This window comes from Plectropomus leopardus, chromosome 5 (assembly GCF_026936395.1).
Source record: "Plectropomus leopardus strain MGB_pleo_1.0 chromosome 5, ASM2693639v1, whole genome shotgun sequence".
In the NCBI taxonomy this organism is placed as follows: Eukaryota; Metazoa; Chordata; class Actinopteri; order Perciformes; family Serranidae; genus Plectropomus; species Plectropomus leopardus.
The window spans coordinates 33499713-33522872 of NC_142180.1; the positions used below are offsets into that span (position 1 = coordinate 33499713).

Sequence of the window (23160 nt, forward strand, 5' to 3'; positions counted from 1 at the left end):
CAGTGTGGTCGGTTGCGGGTTTAAGTGAGGCGCAGGACGCAGTGATTCGAGGCTTCAGCTAACATTAGCTACATAAACATGAACTTGACGCTGTTTTGAAACATTGGCTCCTGTTAGCAGAAGGATAAACCTTGAGCAGCACTTTCTGTCCTTCTCTGAAACACTTTAACATCTCCATGTGTTTTCCTTTGTTTTTTGTCATGCTCTTTTTTTAGACTGTTTTTAACATATCCTTCTCCTTTTTTGGGGTTGCTTTGCAGGCAGTTTTTGCCAGAATAGCTGGAATTGCAATTTTCTCTGCAGGACTCGACCATTGAATCAGGCGTCCACTGAAGGGATCTGCATGCACATTTGCATTTGTAGAAGCCAATAGGAACGGCCTCTCTCTGGCTGACAGGTAAGCATTTCTAAAATAATCAGACAGGTTTAATACAGGCCTGTGACAGCCACAGATATTTTTTTCCATAATGTTTAATTTTTTGATTGGGATGTTTTGAAAATTTCAGCAAATATAACAAAAAAATGCTTCTCAAGTAAGTTGCCTAACTGAGCTTTGACAGTAAGCTGCAACTGCAGTGAAATTGTGTCAAAATCTGCCATATAAAGTGACGGCTTTCAGACATAAAAAATGTCTGGGATATTAGGTGAACATCATTTTGCTATGTCAACCGTCAGTTTTGAAATTGTAATTTTTGCTCCTATTGTTTGATTTGATTTTTGTGTGAAAATTATTTCTCCATTAGGCTGTTTTTAAAAAAAAAAAGGCAGTGCAATTTTCATCCAGGTGTCCGTAGCAAACAATGCTGTTTGCACCTGGGGTGGAACAGCCAGTGTGGCTATTTACAGTCGAGTGTATGTAACATCATGACAGACAAAAGCACCCAGGTGTCCTCAGCCAACAATGCAATTTTAGCTATTAATACCAAAGCGTATGTTCCTGGGAGGCCAAGCAACATCTGTTCATAAACACAAACGAGTCGATTCAGCTGCTCTGCTCAAGTTATGAACACAGTTTGCATTCAGCAGCTTTATAATGATGAAAAACTGAAAATTGTAAGGCAGCTGCATCTTAAAACAAAAAAAAACCAAATAAATATATATACTATATGAAATGTATATAAAATGCCTTTGCCATTTCCCATATTTTCCAAAAAAAAATACAAACTAATTTGGTCAATTTTCTAAAGGTTTTAAATACTTAGTTAGTGTCTGCATGCAGGACATGAAAAATGACGTCGATCCAGGTTTTCAAGGGTTAACCCACTCACCCATAGACTGCGTTGTTGTTTATACTAAGTCACCTGACTTGTTGGCAGTATATTTGTGAGTTTTTCTGTAAATTTACAACTGTAGCCTCAGAGAATATCAAAGATTGACGAGAACTAGTGTTAGCCATGACTTTTTGCACAAATACTAACTGCTTCAGACCTCGACGTGATGAATACGAGCCAATCAGAGCTTATAGTAGTAATCCATCAAAAGGATGGATGTAAATAGCTGACTATTCTCACCCAGGTGCAGATAAACACTCGATTAGATATCTATTAGACTTGTAGATATCTGTTTTTTACTGAATTTGTGGTTCACAGCAGACCATACTCACCACCCAGAGAACGACTGTATAGGTTATCAATCAGCTTATTATGGCCCATATTTACAATTATTCTCAGGCAACGACCTTTAGTGTCCGTAGTAATAATGACCGGAGCAGAGGAGAAAGTCAGGTGGCGCAGTTTAATATAAAAAGCAATAAAGTTTGCATATGGAGGAGGTCAGGTTGGGTTGATGCGTCAAACAAACACAGGACTTTGACCTACGAGGCCGCTGTTTGTGCGCTGTGTGAAACTAAAAGTCATAGTTGACTTATTTTACGCAATGTATACAAATCATGTCAGGCACGAAACATAACAGCCTGTACTCACTCCGAACTCGTCAAATAGCTCTGCTTTGTCAATGCTTTCGGTGTACAAGCGTGTCGCCAAAAGCCACCTTCTGCATCCAATCGCAACACAGTTGGACGGCGTCGGATGAAAGTGCGTTCGGACAGAACCGGCGGCGTTGTTATTGTGTGCTGACGGGCAGCCGTATGCCACCAGGTGCATCCACATGCAACACGCGTGGGCAGCATCACTTGAGAACGCGGCTGGACGGAAACAGTTGTGTGCATCAAAACAATAGGACCAAGCTGTGTCATCCCACCATGTGCATTTGTTAACATCACGGTAACAGCATCTCGAATGTCAACAGTTGACGCAGAAGGATACCAGAAATTTGATAAATAGATGCAAAAGGAATGCGAACGTGTTGAACAAAACAAATATACTTCGTTATTGTGATTAAGAGCGACCACTTCACAACATTAACTGCACATTTAAAACTGCAGCCGTTTGTGTGCACATGTTGCTCCTAGTATTCAACGGTCATGTATGCTGTTTTTAGAGTCTCTGACAAACAAACTGTTCTGCCGTTTATGAAAGAGGACGTTTTCCAAACAAGGTCGGCGCCCCATAAAGGTCGTCCCAAGATGAATAACAGGATAAGAAAGTGAAAAAGCATGTTCCTGCTCCACAAAACCTTATTTGTGAGACTTTCCTTTAGACTTTAATTTGTTTTTGCATTGCTTTGAATGCTCACTACTAAAGACTTCCAAACTCTTCACATATACAAAAGGAAAACCACAAAATGAGACATTCGTCCTGAACAATGAAGGCCAACAAGGGAACCACATGTATACACAGATTACACAAATCTCTGCTCGGGTTTCTGGGCTGTTCTGACTGTCACAACAACGCTTACAGCCTAAATGTGGACAGTGTGATTATGAGCTTGCACACAGTTCATTTAAACAAAAATGTAATTTCTGCAATGGAGCATTTGATTTAGGGACGCTGCCACGATTCTGCAGCTGCTGCAGACTTGAGGGGGTTTTCCACTGTCACGCTGTGAAGAGGAAGAGAATGGCAGCAGATAAAACAGTAGCAGACATCCAGAAGCTGACATCACTTCTGGGACCTCATTTTGATCTGATCACATCAAAGTCAGTCAAATTTTGGGAAAAGGTGCAGGTTAAATATAGTACAGAACCAGTCTGTAGCTCGGCAGTTGTTCCCATTTACAAAAATAGAAATATACATAGGCAAAGATTTCAGGGTGGATATAAGATCCTCCTTAATATTTAGAACATGTTTTTGTACCCCTGCAAAAAAGACATGAAAGCAGCAGAGGAGTTTTGTTTTGACAAAACTGAAGTTATTTATGCCATAAATTGATGTTGGGAATACACAAATTGGTGCAAAAAAGAAAAATCACCAGAATGCAGAAAAAAAAGTGTTTGAAGCTCAAAATTTTCTGGTGGAGGAACCCCAAACCTCCCATTAGCAATGCAAACCAACTCGTCATACTGTATACCGCACTTTATCAGTAGACCTACGCGTCAAAATATGATGCGTTGGGTTTCCCGTTGCATCTGTTTTTGATGTTCAGGGACTACAAGTCTCTTTACCGTTGTTACACGCATTCTGTCTTTTCTAAATACACTTTCATTTGCAGAGGAAATGTAAACTTTCTGCTCGTTACATGCATAAAGTCTTCTTTAAAATACACTTGCTATGTAGGTAAAACACTGCATATTTAGGCTTATTTCCTGAGTTTTAGGCAACAAAAGCCCATGGTTAGGTTTATATACAAAAATTATGGTTTTGCCATAAATAAATATGTTTGTTACAAACTTAACATAACTTCATGTGGCATTTGTCACAGCACGAAGTTTTTAATCCTTTAAAACCTGGAGCAATGTCACTTTTTTTGTGCTGCTTTCAGACAGCTTGCACAAGTATGTAGTCCTTTGACACCTGGGCAATTTCTTTCAAAAACATGGGGAAAAAAGCAATGAGCAACTATGAAACGATCCCCAAACTGCAAGAAATTCTAGATTTAGAAAATTACTTTTTTTTCAAAAAGCTAGGGGGAAAAAATATAATAATATAATATAATATATATAATAAATATATATATATATATATATATATATATGCCAATATTTGGGTCATTTAATCTTTCATTGCTCATTGTCTTCTTCCGTTTTATTTTTTCAAAGGAATTAAGCCAATTTGCTTCGGCGCACTGCCAAAACTGCCCCTGTGCGTCTGGATCGGACGCCAACGTCCACTGACAAAGACACGATATGTGACGAGTTGGGTTGTTGCCTGTTGCGTCAAAATCTGCTGCGGTCCAGTGCATATCACATGTGCATGTGCATATCTGTGCATCGATGTCAACTGACAAAGCAGTTTTATTTCATGTTTTTTCGTGTGTTCCCCCAATGTTAAAACATAACTAACACCCTTGTATATATACATCTAGATATATGTATATTCTGTATCATGGTAAGGCTTACAAAAGCAGAATTTGACATAAATTCTAGTTCTACATGCACCCATAGTGTGCTGGAAATGAGCCCTTGTCTAAGTAGGACCAGTTTTCTTCCTGGTTTCCATCTCTTTCTGTTTGCTAAATTCAAATTAGAAAAAATTAAAAAGAAATATATGCAGTAGATTCAACTGTTAGTATAGTTACCAGATTTTTTTTCTAAGAGCAGAAAACAGATGTAAGCTTTTGCAGAACATCCACATGTATGTAGGATCTTCAGTTTATCAGCCCTCAACACAGAAGATGGAAATGCTTGTTTCTTTTTAAGGCAGCAGGTAATGAGACTCTAAAAATGTTTAGAAAATAACTTCTCAAAGGAAAAAAAACTTTAAAATGTATTAAATCATTTAAAAGATGGATTACAGCTTTAAAATAATTTTGCAGATTGAATATTGCAGTGCAACATAAACCCCACCGGAGCAGCTTAATAACTTTTTTGCAGATATGGAAGTGTTTTTTTTTTTTTTTTTTTTAAATTTTACATCTGTGTGAATCGCTCGTCATCTGAGAATGACATGTTGTAAACACCCTCATTTGCAGCGCTGTTTTCCGCCGTTTTCACCCGTGTGTCTTCTTCACCGTCCTCCTCCTCCTCATCATCATCATCACCACTTTCTTTGTTCTTTTTGCTGAAAAAAAAAAGCCAAAAACAAAACTGACTAAAGCTCAGTCATCACTTTTACACAATGAGAAATGCAGCGCGTTCATAATCTGCTCACCGTTTCTTTTGGACCAGAGACGACACAAGCAGGAAGATGATGCCAGCCCCCACGGCGCCCATGACCACCCCGAATGCGATGAGCCACGGAGGGGTGGCGGGGCTGACTGGTGCTGCCAGGGTTGGAGGGATGCTGATGAACTCCAGAGTTTTATCAGTCAGAAGAAACGCACTGTTAATGCGGTTTCTGGATTTTCTATTGGAAAAAAGAAAAAAGGTTAAACCTTGAATGCTGGCTGTTTTCAGGCCGTTGTGTCTGCTACAAGTCAAATTTTGCTGCATGTATTTATGCAACATTGTGCAACTAATGCTTTATATTTTGTGCCAGAACTCCCAAGAGATGCAACGACTCCACAATGTCCTCTCCAGCCCAAATGCCAGAAGAAAATGTTGGCATTTAACATTTCTACAAACCACAGGTGTGTTACATTTATATGTTTCATGCATATCATATCAACATTTTCACAGTGTTGCAGAAATTTGAAGTTTAATCTTATCTGCTTCAGAATAAAGTGCTAATGTTACATATGTATGGTTTGCAGGAACAAACAATGCCGACATTTACTCTGATGATTTGGTTACCCGAAAACAATTGAACCTGGAAAACGTCCAAAGGTAAGAGGCCAGAAAGCGTCCTTAATTCAAACTGACTCCTCTCAACACTCAAAGCTCCATGACGTTATTAAAGCTTTTTCACCAACAGTGAACTTCATCTCAGGCACATATATCTATGATCGCACTATTTTGGTCCCTATCCAAAAATTCATTAAATAAGTGAAGGTTGCAGAAAAGACTGACCTGCATAACTTAAATTGTTGCTTTTATAGCCCCTACCTTTACTCAGATCTTTAGTAATATTTGAAACAAAGCTGCAGAAGTGAAGGTTTTGTATCAAAAGGTTGTTAAAATAGGTGAAGGTTGCAGACTCACTGAGTCAGTTTGAGTCTTATCTAACACTGTATTTCAATATTTAGTGATACCTCACAGTTCTTAATTGTCCAACAAAAGCTACAATACTTCCTTTGAATGAGCTAAACAGGGAAACATCCCTTTATGAGTATCTCTACTTCTTCCAAACTGAATCAAGGACTTATGTGTAGCTGAGAACTTAATAATGATCCTCAAATAAGAAGACCATGTTTCTTTGACACAAAACATGATAAATAGGCACTAAACCCAAACATATGAGAGATAAAGCACTCCACGGAGCATTGACTCAAGGTTAAAACTGACCGTCCAAAGACAAAATAACATTTCAAACAGCATCATGTGATTACCTCACGGCCTCATCCACTTCTCCTTTAGGAATAAGGCTCGTGGGATCCTGCGGTGACGTCACCACGAACCAAAAGGACACCCTGACGGTCTCATTGCATACAAGGATGTTCGACACCCTGGTGCAAGTTTCACAAGACAATAAAGACAACGTCAGTGTCATAACATGTTCATAAAGCACGAGTCACTGATTTCATTACAGTAAAGAGAGATTATAGCACAGTTATAGTTATTGTGCCCCTTTTATGTACAAACAAAATCATTCTAAACTTTGCAATGCATGTTAAAGGCGCAGTGTGAAGGGTTTAGGGGGATATATCAGCGGAAATTGAATATAATGAACAAGTACGTTTTCTTCGGTGTGTAATACCCCGAAAACGGGAATCATTACTTTTTTGTTATCTCAGAATAATTAATATCTACACAGCGTGTCCTCATCTGCAGAGGTCACCATGCTGCACCGGCATGTTTCTACAGTAGCCCAGAGCTAGGGCTGCAGTTGTATACAGGTTTTAAGGTAAACTCTGGTACGACGATGAACAGTTATCATACCATGTACATTTGCTTATCTGCAGTATTGGAAAAAACTTAGTTATTGACAAAATGGAGACTTTTTAGACATACAATTCTTTAAAAAATGGTTTCAAGTTTCTATTATAGCCGTAAAAATGTTTGTTACACTAAAATAACGTCTGTTTTCATTCCTTTAAGGGTCATTGTAACTGATGATAATAATAATTCCTTAATTCTGTGTACCTTGACAAGCAATATTTTCTGAGATGTTATAGTACAGCAAAAATCTCATATGGTTACACCCACAACTGACAAGAGAAACTCTAATTTCCATAACAAGCAGCATCAGAGGAACAGAGTTTTTATGTGAAACTGCTTTAGTCAGCTTTTTTTTAATCACCTGGTCTGTTTTTTAAAGAGGAGGAGACCTCTGTGGATAATGTGGCTCCTGGTAAAAACCATCTTAACATCTGGATCATAAATTACCTGAGAAAAAAAGTGAGCACACATCAGCAGGTGCTAAGCTAACAGCCTGAATCTGACAGGCCAAACAGCACAGGAGAAACACTGATTTGTAACGAGAAACTGCTTTATTTGGTGTTTTCAGCTGTTTTAATCAACTGGTCAGCTTGTTTTTTAGGGGAAGAGACCTCTGCAGATAATTAAGCTCATGGTATAACCCTCCTGAACATCTGGATCAGAGATAACATGAGCGCACATGGCAGATGCTACGCCAGCAGCCCATCTCCGACAGGTTGAACAGTGTAGAGGAAACACTGATTTGTAATGTGAAACTGCTCTGTTCTGTGTTTTTAGTGGTTTACATCACCGGGTCTATTGTTTTGGAGTCAAAGAGTCCTCTGCAGATATTTCAGCTCATGGTATAACCCCCCTGAACACCTGGATATTAAATTATCACAGAGAAAAGGTAAGCACTCATTAGCAGGTGCTGTATCCGACAAGCCAAACAGTGTTAGAAAAACTCTGATTTGTAAAGTGAAACTGCTTTATTCAGTGCTTATATTGGTTTAAATCATCATGTCTGTTTGTTTTACAGAGAAGGAGACCTCTGTGGATAATTCAGTTCACGGTAAAAACCTCCTGAATGTCTGAATCAGAAACAAGGTGAGCACAAATACAGGTGCTAGGCTAACAGCTAGTCTGTGACATGCCAAACAGCATAGAAAAAACACTGATTTGTAACGTGGAGCTGCTTTATCCAGTGTTTTACTGGTTTTAGTCTCCTGGTCCGTTTGTTTTGGAGAGGATGAGACCTCTGTGGATAATTCGGCTCCCAGATAAAACTTCTTTGGGCATTCTCACCTGGAGAAGTTCCAGTTGGTTGCAATCTGCAACCGTCACCGCAAGATGCCACTAAATCCCCTTAAATCGTACACACTGCTCCTTCGACATCAAAAGAGAACACAAAAGATTTCTTACTCAAATTGCTGGCCGTTGAAGTAGTTACTCATGGCAAAAGCCAGAGTTGCTCGGAAAAAGTACATTTCGCTGTTGTTCCAGTCGTACTGCAACAAAAACAGATCATGTTCTGGTTTCAGTTAAGACCTTTAAGGTTAACGGATCACCAGGTGGACTTTGTCCTTTCAGTAAGTCTGTGAATTCTGGATAATATTCAGCATATTATTATTTATAAGCGTAGCTGGTTGCATGAGTGATCCGTTCATCATGAATAATACATTATTATTTCAGTATCAGACAGCATATAACATAGTAAGACAGTTTATTTATGATCTGATGCTTTGATGGTTTTGTGCAGGCGGATGAATATTTAAATATATACATACGGCTTCATCTCCCAGAGCGGTTTTGATGCTGAGTCGCACTTGGTTGGCAATTATTTTATCTATAAACATGAAACATATTTAAATGCACTGTTAAGAGGGTTTAACATCGTTTCATGTTCATCACTTATTTCCTCATAGAGTTGTAGAAAGCCAGCATGTATTTTAGAGTTGATGTCACATGGAGGCCGCGGTTATGAGGCAAACGTTTGAGTTATGTGTCTAATCCGATTTTGTTTCAGATTATTAGCTGCATTCCTGATCTGAGAGGCAACGTAGAAATACAACCAGACCGGCCGCGTCACAGCAGCAGTGCCTGTGTTTGCTGACAGTATCTGAGTGGGATAAAATGTGAAAACGACACATTTTAAGGTAATAAATGTAGTCACTTACCTGGTTTGCACAGCTCTTTCGCCAATGCAGATGACAAACAGAGCAGGACGAAGATCTTTTCCAACATTTCCCCCAAAGAACAAGACGCAAAATGAAATAAAATGTTGCAAAGGCTCAAGTGAGAATCCCAGAGATCAGTGATTTGAGGAGGTCAGGGGAGAAACTTCATTGGATTAAGTCTGAGGTTAATGGTTAAACCAGGACACACCTCAATTTAAAAAAAAAGAAAAATGGAGCAGGGTGGTTTGCCCTCTCTGGATGACATGGAAACTGTAAAGTGGTGAGAGTGCTTCTGTTTGTTCAAGCCTCCAAGGAGCCCGAGAGGTTTGCTGATGTGAGTGAGGTCGACCTCTCGGTGAAAAACACAACAGCTCAGTCTGCTTTTGTTTACTCAGCACAGTGCGGTGTGTGACCCAGACATCCAGTCTGTGTATTAAAGCCACAGCTTTTAGAAGAAAAAGCACAAAAAAACAACCTTTTTTCATATTTGCTGAAACTGTCAAAGAAAAAAACATACCTTTCTGCCGGCTCTGTTATCTTGTAACACTTTTAATGGCATCTGAATGAAAACAACCTCTCACGGCGTCTCTAACACAGCCGCCGATCACTGCTCGTGAACTGCGGTCAAACTGTCAAACGAGGCAACGCTGATCAAATACGAATTAATATAATCTGTTACTGCGTTGTCTTTTTCTTGTCTCAGGTGTTTCCATATTTTAGTGTACTGTTGAGCTGTAAAATGAGACAGTTTGTGAACCCGATGTTTGAATGAATGAAGGCTTTATTTCGAACACGTGAGAACAAAACAAAAAGCAAAAACAAGCTAAAATTGTTGTAACAGTCAAACACATCATTTTCTCAACATATCAAAACAGGAGCAGGAAGAAGCATAAGCTTATTAAATCCCGCCCCTGCTGGTGGTGTTTGAGCACCACCCAGCAGCCGAACCAACTTCTCTCTTTACAGCTAAACAGTACACCAAAATATGTTTCTGACAACATTTGTGGTGAATCTTACGAATCTTGATTCATATTTGATCAATGCTGCCTCGTTTGACGATTTGGCCGCAGTCCGCGGAGCGATTGACCAACCCGCTCCCACTCTCAAATCGAATTCCACTTTTTTTTAGTGATCTCTGTGTCAAATACGACACTCAGGGGTCTCTTTTGCAGTTTTTTGCAGCACATGGCAGCAGTTGTTGATGCAGCAGGCAACAACCGAAATCGTCAAACACCGCCGCTTTATCAGCGTCTCGTCAGACACCGATGCGCACACATTTACATCGTGTATGTAACGTGATGTTACATGTTAGTAACAACCGTACTTATTCTAAGCCAGGCCATAATGTTTGTTTTTAAACCTAACTATGCGCCTTTGTTGCCTTAACTTCGGAAATAAACCCCAAAAATGAAGTGTTTTACGCACATTTTAAGTTTATTTTGAGAAAGACTACATGCAACAAGCAGAAACTGTACATTTCCTGTGGAAACAAACGTGTGTTTTGTGAAGACACGATGCATTTAACAAGCGTAATATGACACACCGTCCCTGAATAATAATAATTATAAACTTTATTTATGTAGAACTTTTAAAACACAGAACACAAATAAAAACAGAATGACATAAACTAAGAGCCGAATGCTGAATATGCAGTAAAAACAGAAAGATGAGTAAAAAAAAATGTCATAAATCACTTAAAGCAATTCTAAAAAAAAAATTGATGATGATTTAATGATTTAAAAAATGAGACAGTTTTCAGCCCTGATCTCTTCATGACTGTGCAAAACTGAAACGGGGGGGACCTAGCACGTCATATTTTGATGTGCAGATCCGAACAGTGCAGTATTTTGTGATTCAGGTGTTGGACATGGCTGCGTTAGAGACTCCGCACCTCTGATTGTTTTTCTTCATTGTAGGTTTTAGATAATGCTCTTAGAGGCAGAAGGAGAGGAGGAGGGTCGTGACTTTCTCTCAGAATATAGTGACAGATTCAGAAAACATGACAAAGAAATTTTCATAAAAGTCACCAGCTGTAACTTTCATGTAGTAATATTTTCCCCCATTTTTTATGCAGACTGTATCGTACTTATGGGAAAGAGTCTTGCCTCATTAGTTGAGATAAGAGCAGCATTCCTCGGAGGGCAAACAAAAGATTTGGCAAACAGGTTGCAGGATGGTATGTACGAAACTCGGCACACAAAGACCCGACACCAGAACATTTTAGACTAAGCAGTTAGTTTGCCTCCTCTAAAGTGCTAAATCATGATTTTTCAAGGCAAGTTGTTCTGTACTTTCTCCGTCTCTCTCTCCGAAAACATGATTATCAGGCCTGAACTGGCTTTATTATGTAAGTCAGACAATAAAATGCTGAATAATTTTAACCAAATCTTCGTCCGCTAAACTCAGATTTGTACATAAATGTGGGAAAAAAGCTTCTCTTAAAAACATCCCAGTGTGAATTCTTGTCATTTTAAAGTTAATCATCTATCATTTCTCAACATTCATGCTGACAGTTTAGTTAATTGTTGAACCATGGTGTAGTTAAGGAAACCTGACAAAGCTGTTTATAACAAACTGAGTTGACGCAGGGCACTCCAGGCGAAGGCTGCTGCCAAGTTTGCTCTTTAAATCTCTCTCGTGATAGCAGACTGTATATCTAACCATTAAACCCGACCGTAGTTGACCACATTAAACTGAGCGCTCGACCTTCTATAAACGATCTTTTACTCCCATAAAATGTCATAAGTGTTTTTCCATAAAACGGACAACACCCAGGCCGGAGCAAAACAGCGAACTGAGATTTACAGTACAAACACGGTCAAACGCCACAAAAGAATCCTGCTTTATTATGAGCAAATGTGGTTTGAATTTTTTTCGAAAACATAGGAAAAAAGAGCAACTTTGCAAGAAATGTGAAAGAAATAAATAGATTTGGAAAATCTATTTTAAAAATGCAAGGAAAAATGTAAAGAAAACTATCATATTTATATTTAAAAAGTTAAACTACACAATTATTATTAAAATTTAAATACTTTTTGTCATTGTAATTTCCTTGAATTAAAAGGAAAAACTTTACTTACCTCACTTTATTTTAATTTTGTTTTTAAATACATTTTTTACTTTTTTCTTGCAAATTTTTGGAAAGTCATTTCCTCTTAAGTTGCTCGCTGCTTTCCTCCCATGTTCTTAAAAAACATAAAGCCAATTTGCTGAAGTTTCAAAAAGTGAAACCACAGGCTGCAGTTAGTTTCCTGAACAGATGGTGGCAGCAGAGGCTTTTGAAGGGCATTAGGACTTGGACTGAAAATAAAAATGATCGATTAAATGAAGGCTGTTTACTAAAGTCACTAATGATGGGCAACATTTATTATTTTACATATCTAAGAAAATAAAGATAAAGTTATATTTTGCTGCTTCTACAGCTACTTCTGCTTTAGAATGAATGAATGAATGACTGGATTTATTTTTGTTGTGTCGAGCAGAAACTTTACAGACAGCGTTGGCTTTTTGATAAATGTGATTTTAAAGATGACTCAGGGCAAAACTTTATATGCATTCATGACCGGCAGAACCATTTCTCCTCAAATTTCAGGAACTGTTTTTGTTTTTTTTAAATAGAGTTAACAGCAGAGGCTATCCCTGCAAATCAGAACCAGAAATACTTTGTTAATCTCTTGCGGGGAAATTGTGGTTTGTTACAGTTGCTCTAATGCCAACATAGAGAATTATAGAAAGTGCAAATAACCAGCACAAAGTATGTAAAATGTAAAATAGAAATGCAGTGATAATAAAAACACTTAGCACAAGTATTTAAATATTTAAAATTATAAGTTTGTAATGTGCTGAATATGTAAAGTGTGCAAAAAATATAAAATAGAAATACAGTAACAATAAGAAACAATTGGCACTAGTATGTGGACATGTAAAATTACAAAAATGTATCATATGCTGAGTGTGTAAGGTGTGTGTAAAATGTAAAAATGTCGCATCTTATGCTCCAATGCAATGTATAAAACAAGTATGTTAGAAATATAAAATATGTGTGTGATCCTACAGTGTACAACAGATATGAGTAAGAAGAGCAATAAGAATATACACAGTTTGTGTACCATGTTAAATATAGCCGACATTCAAGAGTTGAAAGAATTTTGCAAATTTGAATAATTGCACAGAGGATTACTGAGGCTGAATTATTTCAGTGGAGACGGTGTTGAATGTACACTTGTGGAGAAGTGTGTGATTTACTCCACATAAACACCTTCTCATGTATTCTGCTGTTTTAAACACTTCCACAGTCGGGTCATTTCACATTTTCGTTGCAGCGCTCGAGGTGCCAGCCCACGTCTCTCTGAATACAGCAAATCTACGAACCCCCAGAAAACATCGCATAGCTCTATTCTGTATAGTGTCAGCAGTTTTAAAGTCTTTTTTAAGCCCCGTATCCCTGCGGCATGGGTGAATAAAAGAGAGATACATGCATAATAATAGTGATAGAGCTGAGTATATGCAGAACAACCAAGATCATTTCATATTTTTAACCCAACTCCAACTTCATAGATCAGAAATGTATCAGGGCAGAAACCGAAATATTCACGAGGTAACATTTTCTAAAATAACTGAACCAAAACCAAATCTTTGTGAACTTCTTTTCATAGCTTTCTGTCAGAAATGCATCATTTGACTGGTGTTCAGTGTTTTTGTCGAAATATTAATGATGCCATAGTAAGTCATTCAGCCTACGTAAGGACAATTTTGGTGTCTTGCATTTGGATGAGTATTAAAATTGGTTGCTTTTTTAAATTTCTTCCTTTTTTTCTTTTTTATGTTTGTTTATTGTTTCAGTTATCAAACAGGACTGAAAAACTCACTGAAAATAGATTATACAAAATGTCACAGAAATGTGAGGATTTCACATAATGAGACACAACTCAAAAAAACAATGTAATATGCAGTATGAGTGTTAAATAAACACAGCGTTACTTTACGTGTTCATTACTGGCACCACACTTAACCTGCAGCAGCAGAATTTTAGGAGAATTATTATTTCCTCACTTCCACATATCAGTGAAGGGTTGCCAAACCTCATTAATTCTGTCAAACTGCTCTGCTACTTTTTTATCTAATTCATAGTGGAGGGAGAGTCGAGGACAAACATTTGTAGCTTTAGGGAGGCTAAATAAATGAATAAATAAATGTGACGATACAAACCCCAGCCACCCGCTCCTCTGATTCATAAAGAACAGTCCCTCCTCTGATTCATAAAGAACAGTCCCTTACTCAGTGCACGTGCCAGCAGGGGCTGGCTCAATTTGCGGCAGCGGCACTGGCACCTCCCGGCACCTCCGCCAAACCGCGGCACACGCACTGGCACCTCGCAGCACCTCCTGGCAAGCAGTGGCACAAGCAGAATCAGAATCAGAATCAGAAAAAGATTTATTGCCAGGTATAGTTAACACAATACGAGGAATTTGTTCTGGTGGGTTGGTGCAACATAAATATAGAAAAAGAAAACAGATAAAATAGAAGATACAAATATAAAATATAAAATATAAAATATACAAAGTACGAGTCTTACAGTGCAAAACAAGTAACACAAGTAACTGTAACAGTGCAGGAAACAGAACCATGGAATTAAAGTGTTATATACAAGAATGGTTGGAGTGCAGATATATATTGATATTTACATTGAAATTCACATTTATACAGGTTTGAGTGCAATTTTATGGTGTGGATGTGCCGCATGACCAGCAGCAGTGCCGGTGATGTGCATTAATGAACACGTTAATGTAACGTACAGTCTATGAGGAGCGTGCGTCAGTGGGGGACCTGGGCCTTGTTTATGAGGCCGGTGGCAGACGGGAAGAAACTGTTCTTGTGGCGTGAGGTTCTGGTCTTGATGGACCGAAGCCTCCTGCCAGAGGGGAGTGATTGAAAGAGTTTGTGTCCAGGGTGGGAGGGATCGGCCACAATCTTACCTGCACGCCTCAGAGTCCTGGAGGTGTACAGGTCCTGGAGGGAGGGCAGGCTGCAGCCGATGACCTTTTCAGCAGAGCGGATGATACGCTGCAGCCTGCGCTTGTCCTTGGCAGTAGCTGCAGCGTACCAGATGGTGATGGAGGAGGTGAGGATGGACTCGATGATGGAGGTGTAGAAGTGCACCATCATCTTCACTGGCAGGTTGAACTTCCTCAGCTGCCGCAGGAAGTACATCCTCTGTTGGGCTTTTTTGGTCAGAGAGCTGATGTTCAGCTCCCACTTGAGGTCCTGGGTGATGATGGTGCCCAGGAAGCAGAAGGACTCCACCGTGACCACTGGAGAGTCTCTCAGGGTGATGGGGGTGAGTGGGGCTGTGTTCCCTCTGAAGTCTACTATCATCTCCACTGTCTTTAGAGCGTTGAGCTCCAGATTGTTCAAGCTGCACCAGGACACCAGACGGTCTGTCTCCCTCCTGTAGGCGGACTCATCTCCATCAGAGATGAGCCCAATGAGGGTCGTGTCGTCCGCGAACTTCAGGAGCTTGACAGACTGGTGACTGGAGGTGCAGCTGTTGGTGTACAGGGAGAATAGCAGAGGGGAAAGAACACAGCCCTGAGGGGATCCAGTGCTGATAGTGCTGATAGCACTGGCACCTCCCGGCACCTCCTGGCACCTCCCGGCACGTCTCGGCAACCAGTGGCATCTGCTGCGACTGCTGCGACTGCTAGCGGCACCTAGCTGCGGCATCTGGGGGTGCCACACGAGGTGCCACAGTTAGGTGCTGCTGCCGCAAATTGAGCTTGCTGTCTCTCGTCCGTGCTGTAATTCTCAGTAAAACATGGGAGCAGTCAGCCAGCAGGTGGCACTGCAGTTCTCTTTCAGGATTTCAACCTTTGACACAATGACATGAACGTGCGACGCAACTCAACTCGAGGCAGCTGCCAAAGATCAAAATACTTTCTAGTTTTACTCATCTCTACTTTACTTTTATTTTAACTTGTGGAGGTCAAAGCCTCCTGGTTTTCATATTAATCAAATGTCAGCCTGCAAACTGTTTTCAGATCAGAACTTTTAGAAGCTGGAGGAAAACTGAAAGTTGGAATAACAGGAAAGAGAGAGACTGAGAGAGGAGCTGCTGATTACTGTTGCATAAGGCATAGTCCACCCACACACACACACACACACACACACACACACACACACAGAGGCAGCTGCTCTTGTGTGAAAAGCTTCATTTTTGTCCTCACTAAGTGTCTGAGAGTTCGTCTGTCTCCACAGTCAGGATGTTGCTGGAGCTGCTGCTGGTCGCTGCTCTGTTGGTCGCCGTTTATTTCCTTCTTCATGCGACTGTACTGAAGGAGCCAAGATGTCAAAGTGCTGCAAAGCTACATGGGAAAACTGCCATCGTCACCGGTGAGTTGACAGCCCGCAGGTCGAGCTGACTTCACCAGATGATCTCACTTCTTTTCCCACAGAGAAACTATTGCAGATATGCAGAAACAGCTGCTGAGTCTGACAGAGAAAACATGTTTTCGTGTGAGGAGGTGTGTCCGTGAAGCTTCAGGAATGCAGACAGGAGACTTTTGAACAATCAGTTATTGTTAGAGGTCTGACAATATTTTTTCCCGATACCATAAACGTACAAACCAGCAAAAGAATAGAGCATAAAAAAGAAAGAAACAGGAAATAAAGAAACAAACATCAAACAAACACTTTTACAATGTTAGTTTGATTTTTTTTTTTAACCCCAGTTTCCCTCTGGCTGGGACAGACATGAGCGACTCCTTCGGCTCAAGTTTAGAGAGGAATCCTGGTTCAGGAGCGGACGAAACCCTTTTGAGCCTTTAAGGAGTGACAGAAGCCTCTGAGAGCTTAAACGTTTTATTCAAACTTCTTTTCACCAATTTAATCAGCAAATTTTAATGTAGTTATGGCACTAAGTATTCAAACAATAGCAAACAAAACCAGTCTTCTTTTTCCAGGCTTTTTGCAGTCCTCCCTTCCTCCGGGGTAACTAGTCCTCCCTGACTAGATTTTTTCTATTTAAAGACAGTGTTGCCAGTAATAACTCCCACATAGTCTTTACATGCTTATTTGTACATTATTTGTGCTTAAATTAATATATACAATACACACAAGTTGGTTCAGTGCCATGTGAAGTGGCAACACGTGACAGTGAGGGAGGCCCCCAAACTAAGAGGGCCCCATACAGTCTAGGGTCGGCCTCGGCTGCTCTTTCAACAGTAAGATATTTTATATGGATACACACTTTCAAGAAAAGCAAAGCCACCAAAATATACCTAAAGGAATAGTTACACAAATGCAGGAAAGAAAACATACAGTTTGTTTAAACTTAGGACAAGTTTTGTGACTTTGGGAAGTTTGAAAAAGTTTAGTTTCTGTACAGAATTTTGGACCAATTCACTGAGTAGATTCATCATTAATGTCCATCCCAAACATCATGGAAAAGCATCCAGTATTTGCTGAGATGTTTCAGTCAGGTAGAACATTTACACACGCCGTGCTGTTAGCATGGCTGATATAAATGTGCCTCTTTCACACCGTTTTTTTCTGCAGGAGCGAACACCGGCATCGGTAAGGCCACAGCCATGGACCTGGCCAGGAGGGGGGCGAGGGTGATCCTGGCCTGCAGGGACAGACGGCGAGCCGAGGCCGCCATGAAGGAAATCATCCAGGTGAGGATGTTACCACATGGTGATAGTATTCACAAACACAGCGATCATTTCATGGTTCTGAAATGTTATTCTTATTCTTATTCTTATTCTTATTCTTATTCTTATTCTTATTCTTCTTCTTCTTATTATTATTATTATTATTTTTATTGTTATTATTATTATTATTATTATTATTATTATTTGTTTTATTTTACTTATTGTTATTTTTATGCTGATGACACACAGTTATATGTTCCAATTCAACACATTATTATTATTATTGTTGTTGTTGTTGTTGTTGTTGTTGTTGTTGTTGTTGTTGTTGTTATTATTATTATTATTATTATTATTATTATTATTATGCTGATGACACACAGTTATATGTTCCAATTCAACACATTATTATTATTATTATTGTTGTTGTTGTTGTTGTTGTTGTTGTTGTTGTTGTTGTTGTTATTGTTATTATCATTATTATTATTATTATTATTATGCTGATGACACACAGTTATATGTTCCAATTCAACACATTATTATTATTATTGTTGTTGTTATTGTTATTATTATTATTATTATTATTGTTATTATTATTATTATTATTATTATTATGCTGATGACAAACAGTTATATGTTCCAATTCAACCTATGTGAGCGCTAGTTTGCGGACATTCCTTTAAAAAAAAAAAAAAAAAAAGCCAAAAAAGGGAAACAGAAAAAATATCTTCAGACATGTTGAAACAGCAGGAAACTGTCCTGTAAGTTTATATGCACTAAATCATCTCGCTAACAACAAAAGTCTCTTCCAGGTACAAAACTGGCTACTTCTTTGAATTGTGGAGATATGTAAAATCAGCAAACTTGTTTATTTCTGTCATTTTCAGCAATAATGTAACATAAATATATAGAGGTAAATGCAGTGATCTGACCTATCTGACAGTTCTGTTGTGCTTAACTTCATAAAAAAATGAATGAATATATAGATAAATGAATAATAAAGAGAACTTATATATATCTTTTGTAGGCACTTAAAAAAGGTACTCAATATCACTTGCAGTGTATACTATATTTGAATATTTGCTTTGCTTTACCTCATACAACAGCTGATTGTTTTTTTATATAACAGCTTTAAATCCTCGTCTGTAAGGGTGTGACAGCAAGGTAAAGTGGTGAAAATATTCTTAATATAGCCAATACCCAAACTGACAGTGATTATTTTACGGTGGGCATTTAAAAAAATATTTTAAATTTTTATTATTCTTTTGTTTTTTGGTGGACCTTTTTTAAAACTAATCAATGAAGGCAGAGTTTGCTCAGCATGTTTGATAATTTGTACGTGTCGCGGCGGCTTATACAGACGTTATTGAAGATAAACATTATGATTCTGTTTGTTTGGTTTTCTAACTTCTCCTTGTTGTCCTTGTGATCAGGAAACGGGGAACAGCCAGGTGATCTTTATGCAGCTCGACCTGGCCAGTCTGAAGTCCGTTCGCTCATTCGCTGACGACTTCCTCCGGTCAGAGTCCAGACTGGATCTGCTAATCAACAACGCCGGTCAGCCCGCCGTCCTCACAAGTCACAGAAACATTTAAATCAGCAGATTAAAAAATATAAAAAATGTGATAAGCTAAGGGAAACACCTTAAAAGTCTAACAATTTTGAAATGGTTTTGGGACAGTGGTTTTAAACCTGATGAAACACATCCTGGACCTGTGAGAACGCAGAGAAAAGACCCAGACAAAAACTCATCATCTGACTTTGCAAATAATGCGTGTTTTTATAATTACAGAGTGCTCCATTAAAGCTTATTTCAACCTACTTGTTTCTAGTTGTATTCAAGTGTAAATTTAACTCTCTGAAATCTGAGCAAGTTGGCTTGTTTTTTTAAAAAGCATGAGAAGAAGGCAATGAGAAGTTTTCTAAGGAATTGCCAAAAAGTGAGCAAAGAAATTAGTAAAAAATTACCTGAAAATAAGCATTAAAAAAAATAAAAATCTGAAACAAACAAATGACATAATGTCCTTAAAAATGCAAAGAAATAATTTTTAAAAATACAGTTTGTTTTTTTTCAACATGATTTTAAATATATAATATTAAGATTGAAAATAGAGTTTTTTCATAAATTTTTCCCTGTTTTTAAAAAGAAAAATAACTAATAATATCGTCTAGCTAATCATCAGGTCATTTTCTTCTCACCTTTTACATTTCTTATTCCCTTTTTGGGGCACGTTTCTCACCAAGAACGCAGTCTGAACGCAGCACAAAAAAAATGTATGTTCATCCAGCTGTTAAAGAGTTAGTGTCTCTGTCCTCAGGTCTGTTGAATAGTGGAAAGACGGAGGACGGCTTCGGGATGATCTTCGGTGTCAATCACTTGGGCCACTTCCTGTTGACGGTGTTGCTCCTGGACCGGCTGAAGGCGAGCGGGCCGAGCCGCGTGGTGACGGTGGCCTCCATAATGTACAAGATGGGAAAGGTGGATTTCAGCTGTCTGACGACTCACAGAGACGTGGCTCTGGGCAGCCGCACGTATCACCTGGGCCAGAAGTACAACGACAGCAAACTGTGCAACATCCTGTTTACCTACGAGCTCGCCAAGAGGCTGCAGGGCACCGACGTCACCTGCTACAGCGTCCACCCAGGTCAGTGACCCGCTCAACCTCACGCCACTGCCGAGGATCAGCTGCAGCGCGGATACTCAAGTTACTGTGCATGGAGGCCACTACTGCAGAATTACAGGGGGCCAGGGGCCAGGGGCCAGGGACCAGGGACCAGGGGCCAGGGACCAGGGACCAGGGACCAGGGACCAGGGACCAGGGGCCAGGGGCCAGGGACCAAGATTTTAGGACATTTCTAGATCTTTGTAGGATTTTAGGACTTTTTTCAAGGTTGAAGGACATTAATAGTGTTTTAGAATGTTTCTTGGATTGTAGGATGTTTCTAGATTTTAGGACATTTCTCGGATTTTAGGACATTTTTAGGACTTAGGGCCTATTTTTTTTTAGGATTTCAGGACTTTTCTGGTATATTAGGACATTTCTAGGGTGTTAGGACATTTTCTGGATTTTAGGCCAGATTTTTATGATATTTCTAGGATTTTAGGACTTTTTTAAGAGTATTTTAAGTGTTTTAGAATGTTTTTTGGATTGTAGGATGTCTCTAGATTTTAGGACATTTTTAGGATTTCAGGACTGTTCTAGTTGTTCTAGATGTCCCTAGGTTTTTTTTAAAGGATATTTCTAGTTTTTTAGGCTATTTCTTGGATTTTAAGACATTTCGTTTCTAGGATTTTATCAAATTTCAGTATTAAAGGTCATTTTTAATAATCTAGAATATTTCTAGGATTTTAGAACATTTCTATATTTTAGTACATTTCTTGGATTTTGGACATTTGTTGGATTTTAGGACATTTTTACGACTTAAAGACTTTTTTAGGATTTCAGGACTTTTCTAGTATTTTAGGACGTTTCGAGGATGTTAGGACATTTCTAGATTTTTAGGATGTTTCTAGGTTTTATTTTGGGATATTCCTATTTTTTAGGACATTTCTTGGATTTAAGGACATATTAAGGATTTCAGGATGTTTGTAGGATTTTAGGACGTTTCTTGGATTTTAGAGCAGCCTCCTGTTATTCTCACTCTGTGGGCGAGCACCTGCGCATTGACCAAAAAATGGCAAACACAAGACTTAAAACGACTACACTGATTACAGTCAAATTTATAATAACATTTCAATCTGTAATGTTAATACATTTCATTTGGATCTTTGGCTGCAAGATACTAAACAGCTGTTTACAGATTATTTTATCAGCTGACGAAGCGACTGCACTTCACTGTAGAGGAGCAGCTAGCTGGTTAGCCTCAGCTCACGTTACTGTTAGTTTTTATTATTTTTAACCCTTTTGTCATTTTTCCCTCTGTTTTCAGGAGCTATTCAGACAGAGATCACTCGTAACTATGGGTTCTGGTGGGGGCTCCTCATTCACCCCATCATGTATCTTTTCTTTGTGGATGCTGTATCCGGAGCCCAGACCACGCTCCACTGTGCCCTGGAGCAAGGCATCGAGCATCTGAGCGGCCACTACTTCTCCAAGTGTGCACCGAAGATGAACATCGAGGCGAAGGCGAGAGACGACGCCGCCGCCAAGAAGCTGTGGGAGCTCAGTGAGAGCTTCTGTGGCCTGTCGTGAAACGGGAAATCTGAGCTGTGTTTCTAATCTAATTTTGTGTGCGTCTCTACACCTGCACTGTGCTTCAAGCATCCTTTGAAACTCAAAGAGTCTGACAGCATTTAAACACATCAAATAATGAATAAGACATTTTTACAACTAAGTAAATGTGACTAATTGTTTACTATAAAAGTTTAATTCGATTGAATTTGAATTAAAACACTACATCCTGCATCCGATATATCCTCTACAAAAATCCAGTGTATGGCCACATACACATTAACATATATTTTGAGTTTGTTTTCACATCATTAATTGGCAGCAGAAATGCGAACATAGAATTTAATATGCATGTATTTACAATATGTGGTTCTTGGTGTTGTTATATATACAGTGCTGAATATAGATATTAAACATAGAAATTTGAGATATGTGATTTTAATGTTTTTAAAAATATGGGTATTCATGACCTTATTGAGGTACGTAGCCCACAATAAAACTTGAATTAATGATGAATGAAGCATTATATTTTGTTTTCTGTTATGCAAGTGCAGTATTCAAATAAAAATTAAGACTAAACACAAAAGTAGTCAGATTCATAGATTACAAACAACTGTAAATTAATTTCTATAATATTTATATGAATATTTAAAGAAAGAGTTAAAAAGTGCAAGTACTATTTTGACGGATACAATGAAACCATGAAAAACGACAATATCAGCAAAACACAAAACGAAACTTATGGGGGGAAAGAAAGGAGTGGGGTGTTTGTTTTGTTTGTTTTTTTATTTTAAATTTTGACCCTTCCCAAAACAAGAAATGTATCTAAGCCTGCTGTTTGAACTAATTTTTATTGTTGTTATATTTAATGTATATTTAATCATCGTTTTTTATCAATATTTTTCCAGATCACACAAATGTTTTATATTCTTTTATGTTTTTTGTCATCAATTGTTTTTTTTTTTCATTATTATTTGTATATCATGAGGGTAAGCTCCATTGCGGTCATACAAGTCACAAAAGGCAGATTGTATATATGTGTGTGTGTGTGTGTGTGTGTGTGTGTGTGTGTGTTTGTATGTGTGTGTATATATATATATTTATATATATATATATATATATTTAAGCACAAAGAAGACAAAGACTTTTAAAGATAAAATAAAGATTTTATAGTTTATTTTTTCAGAAAAGATGTATTAAAAAAGGAATATATA

At 38.5% G+C, this 23160-nt stretch overlaps 3 protein-coding genes across 3 annotated transcripts in view; 2 read left to right on the top strand and 1 right to left on the bottom strand.

Moving 5' to 3' along the window:
* Window positions 1-5301, top strand: part of LOC121941332 (cadherin-7-like) — a 43636-nt gene extending 38335 nt beyond the window's left edge. The window contains exons 15-16 of the mRNA XM_088078011.1: window positions 261-397; window positions 5165-5301. The gene's annotated coding sequence lies outside the window, so the exon portion shown is untranslated. The remainder of the gene's footprint in view (window positions 1-260; window positions 398-5164) is intronic.
* cltrn (collectrin, amino acid transport regulator) lies at window positions 1721-9420 on the bottom strand. The gene is made up of 6 exons (XM_042483629.2): window positions 9130-9420; window positions 8740-8798; window positions 8375-8460; window positions 6424-6540; window positions 5148-5342; window positions 1721-5057 (listed from the first exon to the last, which is right to left on the bottom strand). The coding sequence occupies exons 1-6, from the start codon at window positions 9194-9196 to the stop codon at window positions 4907-4909; spliced, it is 675 nt and encodes a 224-aa protein (XP_042339563.2). The 5' UTR covers window positions 9197-9420; the 3' UTR covers window positions 1721-4906.
* A 6701-nt stretch (window positions 9421-16121) lies between these two features.
* Window positions 16122-22462, top strand: LOC121940951 (dehydrogenase/reductase SDR family member 13-like). The gene is made up of 6 exons (XM_042483627.2): window positions 16122-16259; window positions 16384-16518; window positions 17683-17801; window positions 19208-19331; window positions 20093-20419; window positions 21705-22462. Exons 2-6 carry the CDS (start codon window positions 16389-16391, stop codon window positions 21965-21967), a joined length of 963 nt encoding a protein of 320 aa, XP_042339561.1. The 5' UTR covers window positions 16122-16259; window positions 16384-16388; the 3' UTR covers window positions 21968-22462.
* The last annotated feature ends 698 nt before the right edge of the window (window positions 22463-23160 follow it).